Source organism: Argiope bruennichi, chromosome 5 (assembly GCF_947563725.1).
Source record: "Argiope bruennichi chromosome 5, qqArgBrue1.1, whole genome shotgun sequence".
Taxonomy (NCBI): domain Eukaryota; kingdom Metazoa; phylum Arthropoda; class Arachnida; order Araneae; family Araneidae; genus Argiope; species Argiope bruennichi.
Genome location: NC_079155.1, coordinates 75,838,135 through 75,855,214, shown reverse-complemented (window position 1 = coordinate 75,855,214; position 17,080 = coordinate 75,838,135). Strand labels below are relative to the sequence as shown.

The 17,080-nt window shown below is 29.2% G+C and overlaps 1 protein-coding gene across 1 annotated transcript; it reads right to left on the bottom strand.

Annotated features, from left to right (window-relative positions):
- Positions 1 to 113: 113 nt before the first annotated feature.
- On the bottom strand, positions 114 to 15,827 carry LOC129968859 (progranulin-like). Its single transcript, XM_056083165.1, has 4 exons — positions 15,721 to 15,827; positions 10,592 to 10,644; positions 5,081 to 5,605; positions 114 to 407 (listed from the first exon to the last, which is right to left on the bottom strand). The coding sequence occupies exons 1-4, from the start codon at positions 15,732 to 15,734 to the stop codon at positions 319 to 321; spliced, it is 681 nt and encodes a 226-aa protein (XP_055939140.1). The 5' UTR covers positions 15,735 to 15,827; the 3' UTR covers positions 114 to 318.
- Between the last annotated feature and the right edge of the window lie 1,253 nt (positions 15,828 to 17,080).

Below are 17,080 nucleotides of genomic sequence, written 5' to 3'. Positions count from 1 at the left end.
CGCAAGTGCCATGTAATGCGTTCTCTGGCATGAAAAGTCTGTTAGAGAGTATGCGAGAAAATTTTCGGGAGACCATTCCCTCTGGCTTTTGTGAAGAATTAATACACAAAGGACGAAACAGAATAAAATGTTTAATGTTTTCATTAATTTCCTATAAAGAGAATACATATAACAAGTAATCTTGAAAAGCATTAACAGGATATGCTACGTACAAAATTATACACTATAAATTCTAGATAAAAATTTTAATCTCATTTGCATTTTATGCGTAAACAATAGAGCAAAACAAATTGACAGAAAAATTCCTTGCTGCTCTCTTTATGTCCACCAACATCCCCACGTATGGCATACAGGAAGAATATCAGTGCAGCAAGTCCATATAAATCCAAACATGTAGCAACATTCACCTAAAAAGAATGTTTAATTTAATAATATTTATAATATTTATCTAATGATATCTCATTAATTTAATTTAATTCTTGATTAATTTCTTATTTTTTATCTTTAACTAATTCATATTATTTAAAAAAAAAAAAGTTTCTTTTTTTTTCATGCCACGAGTGAAGGGATAAGAATCCCTGGCGACTATGAAGGAGTTTTCAAACATTCCTTTTCCGAAGTCGGCACGTGTCAACAAAATCTCTCTCGGAAGCTCATAATAAAACTACTAAGGGGAAACATTCTGACACTTTGCTCTTGCATCGTGATGTGAACAGACGTACTCTTATCATCGTCTTTGCCTTTGCAAAAGAATTGTGCCATTAAATATACAGTGACACGAAGGGATACTTTGAAAGAACGTTTTGGGAATTTTTCTGCTGCACGTCGAATAAAAGTATCCTAATAAATTGTACCTGGACATTTAGCAGAGAATGATCCTACATATGGCAATCACAGATTTACTTTCCTCTCAACTCATTATAGGAAAAAGACCAGCTTGCATAGTAACAAGAATACCATTCATGAATATAGAAAGACTGCTGTCATGTCCTCTTCAATGATGTTTCAAATTGAACAAGTAACAATTCTGACATGCCTTCGTCTAGAAAAAGTTTGGAATCCGTTGCTATTCCTCTAAAATTGTAGAAAGTTACTACTCCGATGAGGATGTGAAACTCTATATGAAGAGGTAACACGCTGGATGGTATGTAACCTCCCTATATAGAATTATATCTAACAGCTTACTGTTAGATTTAATATAGGTAATAACTACCGGACCTTAGATAACTGCTAGACTTTAATAAGGGTAATATGACATTGCATCCACTATTGATATCAACTCTTTTTCCCAATAATATCCCTACATTAAAATCGTTTATCCTGAAAGCAATTATATTTAGAATTAGATAATTGTTATAAGTTATGTTTTACAGTTATATGCTCACAGAATTTGGTTTCTGTATTTGCTATTTTTGTTAAAACTGTTTGAGGATAGAGATGCGTACAAATTTTGAGTCAAACTGTCGAAGAGCTGACCGGCTGTCGGCCGTACATTCTCATTCAGATAAACACTATAACTCAAAAACGGAATGGCTTAAATAAATGAAATTTTGGAGTATGATCGTATGACAGCAGTTGGATTTCTACATTAAAATTTGGTTTCAGTCGTTCGAAAAGAGATGTTCAAAATATATATTCAGTTTTTTGCTGCTTGCACATTAATCGCAGTGATCGCAAGTCAATAGGCTCCTTCGTAATTCTTCATAAGTTTTCTTTTCTATACTAGGAAGCACACAACTATCATGTGAGGAACTGTGAAAATAAATGTATGAGCACTCATGGCGTTCACGGTATTACACTTTATTCATAATTTTAAATAGAAGAAGGGAGGGTATTAGCAACTTTATCAGTGAAAAAGGTTCTGGAAGACTACTCGTGCCTTTTTTTTATTCAGGTTTATTTTATTAAATATTGATAATTAATATAATATTAATAATTGATTATTGACATTAAATTATTGATAATTAATATAATACTAATAATTAATTATCGATACTAAATTATTGATAATAGTAATTCGCATATGAGTAAGTTGTTTGAGTTTGATGTATGCGAACACATATCCTAATATGGTAATATTTCTTAATTTAAAACCTAAATTTTGGACATCAGTAAATATTTTCATAATAGAAACCTAATGCAAACACAAATAGAATTAAAATTAAAAATGCATGAGCAGATTTTAAAACATCTCTGAAAACATATCATTGCACGGTTCAGTTTTGGACAATTTTCAAGATGACTTTAAATGTAATGGCGTATCATAAGTTTACTTTACCAAAAATAATTATTAACGAAGCATAATATTTTAAGATAAAGCATTTTGAGGTCAGGTATATAGATACAAGAAGTTTAAATATAATAAATGGGAGAAACTAAATATGAATATTGTAGGTAAAGCTGTTTTCGAGAGGTGGCATGTTTGATTTTAGTATTCAAACTTTTGACTGCTAAAACAACAAAAGCTTACATAACACGGCTTTACGAATTCGCACTATAACTGATGAACTGAAGTTTAAATGGTGTAAAATATAACTAAATAGTAAAAAATACTGATTTACCGAATAAACAGAAGTTACAATACAACATAGGTTACATTACAATATAAATAGAGGTTCCAATAGGTCTATAAAATAGAATCATTACCTCAACTCTGCGAGAGTAATAAAATTCAAAATTGTAAAATTAAAATAAAATCGAAATTTTTAAAAACACTTTTATTAGTTTTCTAAAATGCATATAATTGTCCCTTAGTAAGCAACAAATTTCATCTCAGTTCTCCAAATATTACAAGAAGAAAATGAGTAATTTTTCGCATCCAAACACAAATATGATGGAGGTTGTTTTTTTTCCTTTAATAGGTGTACGATATGATATTTTTAACTATGATTAACTTTCAATTAATATTTTGTGTGATCTTAATGGCTTCTTTAGAAAAATATTCTTATATTCGAATTTTGTTAGACATAAAGCTCATACTATTTCAGAAGTCTTAAACCATTCCATTTCTTATGCTATGCATTTACTTAAATTTCTGTCTATATAACCATATCACTGAAATGAGTAATAGCAAAAGTGTGATAAAATTGAACTTTAAAACAGTTTCACCATTGTTTGAGTCTGAAAATAAAGATCAATTGCAAGTACAACGAAATTTCAAAAAATTTATTAAAAGAAGACATTATATTTAAACTCTATTAACATAGAAAAATATACTGAATTTTCGTATCCTGGTGAACAAAAAGGGATTTTAAAAAAGCCAGGATAAAATATTAGTAGCAATATTGAAAACGATTTGAGTTACACTTCAATAACGTAACATATTGTTATAGAATATGCTTAAAATATTTTTAAAAATTAATTAAAATATGAAAAAAAATATGATCTCAAAAAAAACTGATATAATAGAAAAAAATATTTTTTTGAATTTTAAGATGATGTAAAAGCATTTTTTTAGCTGTAATAGTTTCGAAAGTAATCTCGGGAAATCTCCAAAATTTTGCTTAATTTTTAATTAAAAGGGATTTTTAAAAAAACTCTCCAAGGTACATTTTTGTACCCTCCAAAGTATATATATGACAAATTTGGAAGCTGGTGAACATCTGGTCTGCAGAACGTCCGAACACGCACAAACACACATGCATTCACCTTTACTCTTAGTAGAGATGAACAGAAATGAAAAATTCTATCATATTTGTTTTAGATTGAAAATATCAAATCTGAAAGATTGAAATAGATTATATCACATGAAAAGTATTGAGAAGTGTTATTTATCTATATAAAATATTGTAAAAACGTCAGGGACTAAAAGCAATTATAATAAAGATAAATTTGTAAGTGTATTGTCGTTCTATAGACCAGATTGTATGACATTCAGCTACCAAATTTTGCTTCTATATACTACTGTCAATATGGGTACTCACCTAAACTATAATACCAAAACAAGTATCGCCCCTATATGCAATAAAGAGTAGAAGGTGTGCAGAGTAGAAGGAATCATTTTTTAAATTTTAATTAGAATTTAAATTAGTTAAAAATTAAGCAAATTTAATAAATATTGTTGCAAAAAATTAATTTCACATCACTTTGAAGTTTGAAAAATTGTCTTTCAATTATAGCAATTTAACAATCATGCTAATGTTTTTTCTAATTGTGGCAGTTTATAATTTTTTTTCTTTTTAATTTCCAAAAATACATCACACCGTTACCTTGAAGTTCAAACCATTTTCCTTGTTTCATAAAATATTAAACCACTGTGATTTTCTTCTATTGCTAAAGAAGTAAGATATTGTTTAAATTTGTATAGTTTACAAAAACAAAAGTGAAGCTACAATACCGAAAAATTTAGAAAATATATGAACCGCGAATTTATCTTTTTCATAGCGATGTGATGTCATAGGACTAGTCTCCATTGGAAATGTTCATGCACAGAATGAACAAAACATATGCAAGATAATTAAAATAATACGGTTTCTGTAACTGATAATTTCATGGAGTCACAGACATAAAATAATATCCAAATCATTTAACTAAAATTAAATATAACCAATATGTTCGCTAAAGACGGCTAGCTTAAAATGTATTAAAATTTTTAATAAATTATTATGGATTCTCTTTTTTGTTATATTCATTGTAAACTTATATCTTTTTATTAAATGCAGTACCTCCACACTTTTGAAACGTTTACTTCTGATTAAAAATATTATCTATTTCTTATGAAAATTTATTTTCACTAGTTTCTATATTAAAGTAGTTTTCATTTAATTCAAAATTTATTAATATAATTATTAAGAAATCTCGCAGGTAATTTTTTTCAAATTCATTACCCAATATCACCTTTAATATAAAATTAAAACGAAATAAAATTAACTGAATTATTATTATGGATTAAGTTTTAAAAATACATCAGAAATATAGAACTGTTCAAAACTGAGCTCGATCACATCAGGAGGCGTGAAAAAAAATCGATTATAAAATTTCATCTTTAATAATATGAAATTAATCAAATCAAACAAATAATAACCTTTAAAAAATCATTTTTTAAAAGGATCTGAAATTTTAACTACAACAGCAAACATACCTTTTAAATTAGAAACTTTTGGACAGCAATCCCATTGACCATTAGCATTTCTACAGCATTCAGCTGTACCGGGACATAAGTGCAGTTTATCGGGACAGATCTGAATACCAAGATTTTTCAGTTTCAGTCCCATAATGTTATTCTCCGGGTCTTTTCCGGCCAACCCCTTCCTCAGTGCCTTACTAGGAACTCCATCCACAATGCATGCATCTACTGAGCAATGGGTTCCTTTCGGACAGCAATAACCATTCTCGCAGCAATCAGCATCAGCAAAAGGACAGCAACCTCCCTTGCAGGCAGTTGTTCTATTGGGACAGTACAGCCCAGTAAAGGGCGTGACTTGTTCGGAATGAAGTGTCACATTGCCATGTGCTGTAAAATTCAAGCCGAGGCAAGTATCGGTGTTAGGCAAGCAGGTTTGACCCTGTCGGCAACACCCTGAGCTGCCTTCGCAGCATACTCCATTTTCGTGAGGGCAACAACTGTCTCCACATTGTGTTTCACAGGAATGATCGTTATCCTCAGCTGAAATGCGAATTAAAATGGATTAGCTTTTTCTCTGAATAAAAAGAAAGTCCAGTTAGAAAGTCCAGTTGAAATGTTAGTATGTAGTACTTTTCATAATAGAAATTCACATTATAAGTGACATTCTTTATGAATAAATTTATGTAAATCCCAAGCATCTCTTGTTTATCACTGCACAAATTATTGAAATGCTACTATTTTTAAGCTGTTTGGTGTCACTTTTTATATATAAACAACAAATAAATAAGATTTTCTTTTTTAAAAATGTCTATAAAAATGATAAATTAATTTTTTTTTGTGTAATATTTTTCAGTTTTGTTCATGATTAGTTTGTGTTGTTGTTGTTGATGGATGAGATGCAAAGTCTAAATTTACATTAGTCGGAAAAAAATCTAATTTCATACTTATCAGATTTCTGGAAACCCAGTACAGAAAAGAAAATGTCTTTTGTCACAATTATTTTCTTTTCTCGGTTTTTGGATATTTTCTGTATAATCTTTTTCTTTGTTTTGATTTACAATATGCTCTAATACTTTTATCCCAAAATTGGTCCAAAAGTATCTTTTCATTAGTATGAGAACACAGTATTTCAAAATTTGTTGATAATATTTTATTGAATTTATCATCGCCCATTATTTTATGAATCTGTCATCAAATCTGAACCACGATTTGCATCAACTATCTCCAACTGCGCATGCTTGGATATAGTTTGTACACACCTTTGAATAAACATTTCCTCGCCATCTTTTAACTTTTGAACATTGAAATCTATAATCATGACGGTAATCCTCTAATATTGTTATAAAAAAGGTAAAATGGATGTATACTGTCCTTTGGAATCTCTTCCTTTTCTGCACTGACGTAAAGTCAATAATCAGCCGATTTAAGGCCGAAAGACAATTGCAGTACATGAATTATATAAGAGGAATGAGTAATTGTGCTTCACTTTGAAAAAGTCCTGAAAAGATAACTAAAAATTTCTGAATGGCTTCCTTTTTTTCAAATATGGATTGTTTGACAAAAATATTATTTACTTCTTTTCGCAGCAGTATACAAGCATAAAATGTATCATTCCGAGGTATTTGAATAATAAATCATTGACCTAGGTTGTAACACTGTGTAGCCTCAATGCTAACCAGATTTGTATCAGTCCGAGGTAGTGGAATGGTAAATCATTGACCTAGGTTGTAACATTGTGTAGCCTCAATGCTAACTGGATTTGTATCAGTCCGATGTATTTGAATAGTAAATCATTGACCTAGGTTGTAACATTGTGTAGTCTCAATGCTAACTGGATTTGTATCAGTCCGAGGTATTTGAATGGTAAATCATTGACCTAGGTTGTAACACTGTGTAGCCTCAATGCTAACCGGATTACACCCCAACAAACATCTTCTTTTGTAGTTACAATAGACAGCAAATGCATGAGGTTCAACTTCGCAAAACTTTCAACTTTGTATAACTGATGCTTACACAACCCAAAATAGGCGGCACGGGATTTTTTAAGGATCTAGAAGTGTTTTCAGCATTTTAGGAAATGAGGTCCAATGAGTTACATATGACTCTAACAACTTGCAACTGATATGTGAATGCTGATATAAGCAGAGGAATACAAAGCGTCGTAATTGGTTTATTTTAATCATCATTCGTAAACCACCAAATCAATATTCTGAGATATGAATAATAAATGTGAAAACAACGAACAAAAAGTACTTTCTATGGATCTTTTTAAATTAAATTTAAATTTCCTACGAAACTGATCCGTGTAAGCTCGTGTACTCAGATGAAGTATCTCACTCATATAATCCCGCTAGGTGCTGCAAAAATTTAAGCAAAGGCGCCGATTTAAGTTCCGACCTTGTAATCTGACGGTAGTTCAGAATTACGAGGTTCGTACCAAAATAACCGCCGTGATGTTTCAAAACGAAATGTAATTTAACTAAACTCTACTAAATCCAATTATATAAAAGGTGATCAAGAAATAACAGGAGATGTTTGGAGCTCTGTAGCGTGTTATGTACTGGACGAAATATAACAAAATTTGGCCACCATACACATTAAAGTATGCGGTTTCGATTTGTCAATAAAAGGTGCCAATAAACGCCGATAGAGGAAATCCTGGCGCTGCAAGCGCATAATGTGAGGAAAAAGAATACATAACTGTCAATGGAAACAGTAAATAGCAACACACCAAATACTAATGAAATTTGGGTCAAGGTGACCACCAGACTGATTTTCCAATAATTACATACGGTACACGAGATTTTCAACTGTGGCTCGAAACATATCGGCATTTATTCGTCTGACATGTGACGTTATTTTATCTTTTAAAGTAGGAATATCAGGAACATGTCCTTGAAATAACAGGACAACCCCACAACCAGAAATCGCCCTCGGCTTGAAGAAACCTTTACGTCCTCGGCCTGGTTATACACCAAAAATTCCTGTTGTTTCAAATCTTTCAACCATTCTTCGTAAGTTAGTTATGATCATCGGTCCTTTACGTTACTGTTACTGCTGTAAAGTCAGCAGTAGCATTTTCATCCCGCTGATAAAACAACTTGACTAATAAGGCACGTTAACCTAGTGACAACGCCATCTACGGGCAAATGACTTTGAATTCCCGCAACCCTTCCTGTTATCCTCGATATCGTATCACAAATTAACCGTAAATGCAAATTATATAATGAAGTTTTCGATCGCAGTGCCAGAAATTTCCCTATCGGTGTTTTTTGGTACTAATTTTTTTTCTTGACAAATAGAAACCGCGTACTTTAATGTGTATGGTGACCAAATTTTGTTATTTTTCGTCCAGTACACAATACGCTACAGAGCTCCGAACACCCTTCTTTTATTTCTTGATCACTCTGTATTTATAACGTAAGTGTAGAAAGTTCCACAGAATATCATGGAAAAGAAATATTCTAAAAAAGTATCGATGCTCTAAATTAAATAATGTGAAATCCAGTATACATGAACTCAAAAATATAGATTTGTAATTTTTTTACCGAGAACTCTAAAAATAAGCCGTAATCTATCTATTTTCTAAACAACAGTATCTACAAAAAATGCATTATATTTTGTGGAAATAGTTCTCATTAGGTTTATTATACGGCACCTTTAAAATTAATTAAGCTTACATACGTAAAAAAGAATATTCTATAGAAAACCATACTCTTTCTAGTTTGTATCTAAATTTTAAGCCTCGAGGTCTCCGGGAAGTTTGTTGTAACACTAAGTTTTAAACATTGTCAACATTGAAATGTCGATTTTTAGTGGAATTATCAAAATGTTTTTATGCAATATTCTTTATTTCTCGACAATTCTTTTTATAAATCTGTTGAATCTTATTTATAGATAATTTTTTGTAATATAACATCCATTTTTATACTTGAATTATTTGTGTTTTAATGCTTTTTTAGATCTTTAAGAACTATTTTTTTTCTTCTAAATTTTGGTAAAATCCTCTTAATAAAGACCTTATAAATATAAATTTAATGCATATTTTTTATTCAAACTTGGCATGATAATTACGTGGTAAATTTTGTAATTCCTGAAATATAGAATAAATAATCCGCTCATTTAAAAAGATTTTGCAGTGGTTTTAACGCTTCATAAGGCAAACAAATTGAAACATTTTAATGTTATTTTGCAGTCAAATCGCGGTAATTAACAATTGGATGAAAATTTCTTAGTTAGGTTATTTCTTAATTAGGAAGTGATATTATATATTTCTTACCTCTCAAATCTTTAGCAAATTATTTCATAAAATGCTGAACTATAATTTTTTTGCTTTATATCTCTTTTTAAACATGATTTTTTTTTTTCAATTTTCGAAAACTTTGGCTTTTCCATTATATGTATATATTTATTTGTTTCATAATTGTTTAATATTAAATTTTTTGCAAAATATGAAAAATATAAATAAGAATTTTTCAAAAAAATTCGTCCCAAGCGTAGTCATGTACCATAAAATGAAAGAACCAAATTTTCAATAATAACAACATCTTCATTTTATCGATTCTTTTAAAAGGACAAGATATTATTTCAAAATCTGAAATAATTTTTATTCTAAACAACATAAGATGCTATAATGTAGAGATGTCAAATCGAATATTTTCTATTGCATTGCAGATAAAATATATCATTTGCATAGTTTTGGAACACTTCCAGAAATCCTTGCTGTCATTCAAATTTTCGAAATAAAAAATGAGCAGTAATGGAATGAAAGAATTTTGCTCAGATACTATAAGAGAAAATAACTGTGCCTGTTATAATTTTCATTTCTTAAAGTTCACTCTGAAATAATTATCAAATGATAATCCAAAACGATTTAATTTATATCCAGGCTATTTCAAAGCAATATGAAACCAGTTGAATATGGTGAAACTAGATTAAGAGCATTTCTAGCTGTTTCCATAATCATTCAACCCTAGAATATTTTCTTTTTGCTTCTTTTTAACTTCTTATATTGGTTTTCTAAGGTTTACTTTACAAGAACCCAAGTTCAAATTTTAAGCTCGTGACTCATTTCGGATAAATTTTTCAGTCATAAAATACTTGTTCGAAATGCTTTGAACTAGCACTGTTTTCCTCGCCGTAAAAGACTAGCATGCTTTTGATTCAATTATAGATTTTGATCCAAAAATTCGAATTCTATAGGCTCAATAAATAAAGAAATACTTCAGTGAAACCTCTCAAATTCAAGTACAAAATATCATTTTTTCTTCATAAGAGAAGTCGGAAATAAAACCTACATGGAACATATTTAGCTTGTAAAAATGCGCTTCATAGTAATTGGGTTTTAATTTATTTATATTGCTATATTGGTTTCAATTTGTTATAAAGAATTATTAAAAAAAATACAGGTAATGGTCATTGAAATTGGAAATTATATATATTTAAATTTCTTATTTTACGTTTCTTATGTGCTCTTCAAGAATCGTGATATATTTTTTTCTGAAATGATCTTAAAAATGCTCTTACCTTTTAGTACTGAAGATAGGCAAACGAATCCAAGCAAAATGCTTAGAAGTATTCTGGAAAAAAATATTCATTTAATTAATAGTTGCAAAATAAAAGTAATTGGAGAATTGTAAGTAATGGGGTAATTGGAGAATTTTCTTTTCTTTTATTCTTTTTCAAAAAATCATGATTATTTATAAAACGCATGGACATAATGAGAAAACGAAATTCTTTTGTCCTTTTTAATGAAAATTGGGAGATAAAGAAGCAAATAGAATTTTTAAAAGATTTTCTCATATTAAGTTTTTTTCTAGTATAAATGAAAATAGGCATAGTAATGCGTTGGCGTTCTACAGGTCAGACCGTTTAACTTGCTATGCTGAACTTGTACATATATACTTTTGAAGGTGAGAATGTGCACCTAGAAGCGATTTTATTTTAATTTTGATTAGAATTTTATTATTTAAAAATGAATCGAAATGTTGGCTTTATCCGCCATAACTTCCGAAATTATTACACCACAAAAATAAATTTTATGTCATCATGAAATTTTTTAATAAGTTCTTTTTGATGATACTAATTCAATGTTAGCTCAAATTTTTCTAAATTTATGCAATTTTAAAACTTTTTTTTGACCCAGTTTCTAACAATAGATTTTCTCCTTTCTCCTTGATTTTCCCCTATTGTCGAAAGATAAAGAAAAAGAATTTTGTTTCATATCTATATTCTTTACAAAACGAATAATAAAGTGAAGTACAATAAAACGAAAGTTAGAAAATAAGTGAACCATCAATTTAGATTTTAAATAATGTTCAGTTGTCCTAGGATTGATCTTCATTAAAAAAAAAAAGGTTCATGTGCACAATGAACAAAAACATTTGTAAGACGATTGATACAACACGAGTTTCATGTCTAACATTTTGATGAAATCATGATCATGAAATTATATCTAAATAATTTAACTGAAATTAAATAAACCAAAAATCTCTAGAAAACTATCTGGTTACCGAAGACCACTAATTATTAACAGAAATAAATGTATTCTTTGTTAAGGGACGAGACAATGTAAAAAAAGTTCCGTTATTGCCTTTTTTTTTAATAAGAAATACAACTTAAGACAAATTCTGTGAATACATTCTTTAAACGATTGAATTGTAATAGAAATAAGATTTCAAGGGTACTAGTGAAATATACTTGTAACATGTAAAATATTTCTCTCTGTTTATTTTTTGTTCAATTTATGATTGTGTAATATTATTTTCAATATCTGAATTTAAACAGTCCACCTATAACCTAGGAAATAATTGTTTAGCTTGTGCCGTATGGCAACATCTTATAGATAGTGTAGTATTTTTAATGTGTTTGTCCGTTAATAAAGAGCTGTGATATACAATCAAGGTCGTTAATTGCATTTAAGAACACTGATTAATACACTTTTTCGTGAGTATATCACTCATCTGGGGATCTTTTGATCATTTGAGTGAATTGTAATAGAAAAGGCGTCCGCAACGATATTTTTACTGACATTGTTTACAATGCTACTGCTTTTAACTATTATTTTGCATTTTAAGTTTCAAGATAAAAATGCTTTTTACAATAATTTCCATGACAATAATACACTTGCCAGTTTAACATAGGCTTCTCTTCTACATCTTTCCATTTTCTTTTAATAGTTTTAATTCAGTTGAAGGGTTTGCTGCAAAAAGGATGTAGCTCCAATAAGGGGAATTTGAAGTTACACATACTATCATGTTTTAAAATAAAAACTTGTACGTTTTTTGCCAGAAAGATATAGCTCCAATCGTTAGTGCTTGCGTTAACTCAAGCGAAGGAGCTGTTTGTCTCATTGGTTTGTTGCAATGCAGAGGTCCTGGTGCTACCGCCGGTTTTCTGCAAACTTGAATGAACTGGAGCAACCTTCTTTTTGCAGCAAACACTTCAACTCTTTTTTCAAAAATCCTAACTCTTGAAAGCTCATATATGATACATTTGTGGATTTAATTAGAACATGGGGAAGTGGTTTCATTTTTTATAAGAATTTAATGCTGGATTTAGATTCAGAGATGCTTAGACTAGTGAATAACTAAAAAATTGTATTTCCTTTTTAAATATTGGAAATAAAATATTAATTTGGCAATATGAACATCTGATTTTTATATTTATTTCAACTATTAATTTTTACTTATTAAATGAAAACCTGGCAATAATTATAAATCCATTATGAAATTTTCTTATTGATTTAGCAAACAGAGTTGTCAAATTTTCCTTTTTACTTTAAAGTAATAAATATTTCTTTTTTCACTGTAGTTTCATAGATACATGCAAATCTCGCCAAATGTTGTAATATTTTTAAAAACGTTTTCTGGAAGTAAATGCTTTTTATTAAAAGTATAACATCAAACTTCATATTATTCCAAATATCTATAAGAAAAACTACGGAATTAATATGTTTCAAATAATTTTTTATTATTTTATTTTCATAAAAAAACGCATTAGCAATCTAATGTCTTTAGATTCCTTTTCAAATTTTTTTCACTTTTATGGCAATTAGTTTTTTATAATAGTGGAATGCACAATTTTCTTCCAAAATAAATTATTTTGCTGGCGAATGTGTGTAGAACACCGTTTCTTTTTTCTTTACATTTTTTTCTTCTTTTTTAATATTTTTAGAATTTTTTCAATAGAACTAATTTTTTTAAATACATTTCAATGATTATTAACAATTGCATTTTTTATATTTTAAAAACACAGATTCCGTCGCTTTTATAGCATGCTTGATTAGCAAGATGAAATGCTTTTCTTTGGAAGGCAATAAACACAACCAACTTCCTATGTAATTTTCATTTACAAACACAATTTATAATAAAAGATAGCAATGCAATTATAAATTATAATTTAGTAAAAAGATTATAATAAAAAATTGCGCTGTAATTATAGATTATAATTTATTAGAAGTCAGAAGGAGTGGTCTTCACAAAACTTTCTCGCATAAAATCCTAATAAAGATGTTATCCCAGAGAACGCCTTCCATAGCATTGGCGTACAATAATTATGAAATATAAACCCTTGGCATGAATTTAGCATTTCTATTGAATCTATCTTGTTATATTTGGCGAGTCATTTGTCGGTAAATTCCTGGCATGAGGTTAATAATATCAAAGAAAAATTAATTTTAAACACTTTAAGAAAAGTTTTGTCCGTTCAATTTAAGATAATTGTGTAAAGTTAAACAAAATCATTTATGATATCCTTACATAAATTAATTTCTCCTTACATAAAAATATACAATAAATTCGAAGTAATACTTTGAAATTCAAAATATCTATGCTGAAAAATACCCTTTATATGCTTCTCATTTATACAAATTTTCATCACAATCCCTATTTAGTCGCAGCCTTTATAGAGATAAAAGTCCTTTGTACAAACAAAGGTCACGAAGTTTCAATTGTATTCATTTTCCTGCTCGTTTTGAGATTTATTTCGATGATTATGTGAATTATGACATAATATCTTCGAAATTATTCTTAATTTATTAATTAATAGAAGAAATTGCCAAATGCTAACTTAATCAAAGTTAATAACAAATGTGAAGAGGTTATTCAATCCACTTTTAATGATACTTCATTAGAAAACTTAGAACTTATTTTGTTTGTCAAAATAGTAGTGAGAAAGAACTTTCCGATTTATAATGCTGTATTTAATATTCACAAATAATCAGCATCACTGTTGACTAAATTTTTTTTTAAATTAAACTCCAAAGTGCCTACATATAAATCACATGAAATAAGAAATGCATAATTAGAATTCTATATAAGTAGCATTCTTTTCTCATTTATAATAAATTTTAAAATTTTAATTTTAATTACTGTACTACTCTATAAATATGAACATGAAACTTGAAAATTATTTTTATGAACTCTATGAGTATGAATTTTATGAGTATTAGAACTTTTATGAACTAGTAACATCAAATTTGTAATGGCTGCAGTTATTTATTAAAATTTCGATTATATTCCTTTACACTTATAAATCCTTTTATGTCAGTCTTTTTATAGGCGTGTAGCGGCTCATCACTAGCGTTGGGAAAAGCGAGTGGTGAGCGACTTCCTGCATCCCGATAGGCGTGTAAATGTCCAAGAATTAATTAAATTTCCCTTATTGAAATTATACATGGAGGGCGAAAAGTGCGATAAATAATGGGAAGTTAATAATCGAACATTTTTCAATGAAAGAATATTCTTAATTTGGAATAAACATCACAGATTAAAATTAAAAAGTAAAGTTATTAGTACTTGTATTTCCTACTTTTCACTCCATTATTGAAATATCGAAAAGACAAGTCAATATACTCAAAATTGTAGAGCAAAATACTATTCCTTAAATACTTAAAGTTTCCGAAAATATTTATCTTGATATTTTTCTTTGTTTTGTAAGCAAAATGGGAGAAAAGTATTTTTAATGATCAAAAAAAAAAAACATATTTGATAGAAATAAGCTGAAGACTTAAAATCGTGCACGAATTTATGCTATACAATTACTTAGAGATATATTATTCAATATACACCAAGCTGAGAAGGATTCAGTGTCTTTTATTTTTTCGTTTAGACCTTAACATTGTTGGTTTCATTTAGATTTTGAACGTTCCCTTTCTTTTTATTAAGAAAAAAAATCTCCAGCAAAATTTGCGTTAACGACCCTTGTTTTATTAAATTTATAGTATTTGAAATTTCAGCTGAAATTATAATATAAAATACTATAACAACCAACTACTTTGGCATAATCATGATTGCTCATATTTTTGTTTCAGACATCTTCTAAACTGTACGAAATATCATGAGTTGAAATTAAAGAAAAACGCTTTGTTTGAATTTAAAAAAGTAATTTAAACCATTTTTTTTCAAAAGTTAGAAAAATTACAGTCGACTATGAAATTTCAGCAATGATTATTAGAAATAAATCGTTTAACAGCTGCTTTCAGTTTTAGCCGAAAAAATTAGCTGGCCCAATAAATTTTAGAGATATTGGTTACAGAAGAAGAATCTGGTCTTGTATAAAGTCAAAACTTATAACAGGGAGACAGCACTTTGAATTTTAAACAGAGAATTCGCGTCTTTTGGCTGAGAAAAAAATTGCAGTAAATGTACACTTACTTTCTAAGATCCATAGCTGAAGATCTACTGGTATGGAATGGAGCAACTCATTACGTCAATTGAGACCTACCATCCCTTTTTATAGATGAATCTGCACAAATACAAAGCAGTTTGTCATCGAGAACGTTAATTTAAAGGAAAAAAAAAATTCATAAAGCCACTGATTGAGAACTTCTGTGAGATTCAAGCAATTTGTATAGGGTTCAAACTTCAAGTAGGATCCTTGAACCGTTCTATGAGTATTTTGATGCTTGTCATAACCATATTAGGAAAAGTGAAAGTAATCCTAACTAATTTCTCGAGGTGGGCTTTCCCAGTCAGATCAGATAGAACGATATTATTTACGCTTGTGTTATCGAGGTGCTAAATCGTTGATTTATATCTTACGTTCCAATATATTTTGGATGTTTCAGGCGATTTTTTTTCTACAAATGAAGTTAGTTCATCCTATTTAACCTTTCCGCCCAGAATTCATTTCGAAATCTTGATGAAGAAAGCTGTCTTCCTCTTCAACAATGTATATTAGGTTTAAAAGTTATATCTTCGCTACTTTCTACTTTCTGATACACAAAGAAAAAGTATTTTAAATATAAAAAAATTGAATTTGAGACTTTGCCGAATATCCACATTTTCAGAACTCTCCGACTGCGAAAAACGCGTTTTTGGAATTATATCAGTCTGTGAATATGGTGACTCACTTTTTTTAACATTTAATCATTTGAATTAGAAGCGTAAAAATTACCATGTAATCTCCACAATATATTTGTAAATTTCTATTAAATTTTGTACAAAATACATTCATAAAAATTCTGTTTGGCAAGTACAAGCAGATAGGAAAGTTGTCAAAAATATGATCATCCGTCATTGTGTTCATTTGCATGTACGCAAACGTGATAACTTAAAAATGTTTGGAAAAATGACACTTGGTACACAATGTTAGCCTCTAAAGTGCAGTTTCTCATCATATTTTTAATCAATGCGGTCAAAAATCTGAACATCTGTCGGTCGCATGTACATGAACATGATAATGCAAATCACAATAACTTAGATTAATGAAAGTTGGCATCTTATCTCGTTACTTTGATTAAAATTCTGCACCAAATTTTGGTTTCAATTGATCTACAAAAGACTTCAAAATGCATATTGGATTACTTTACTATATTACCAGGTACAAAATTCTCATATACACTTGCGGGACTTCGAAAATGAAACTCGTGATGTTCAATGATTGCCTAAAATCCACAATTTTATGCAGAGAGAGAAACATAAGGTACACATTTTATGTCTTTATAATAGAATATAAGAGAAAGTTTGGAGGTGACCACTTCAGTAGGTTTATTTAAAAAAAAAAAATGCCGGA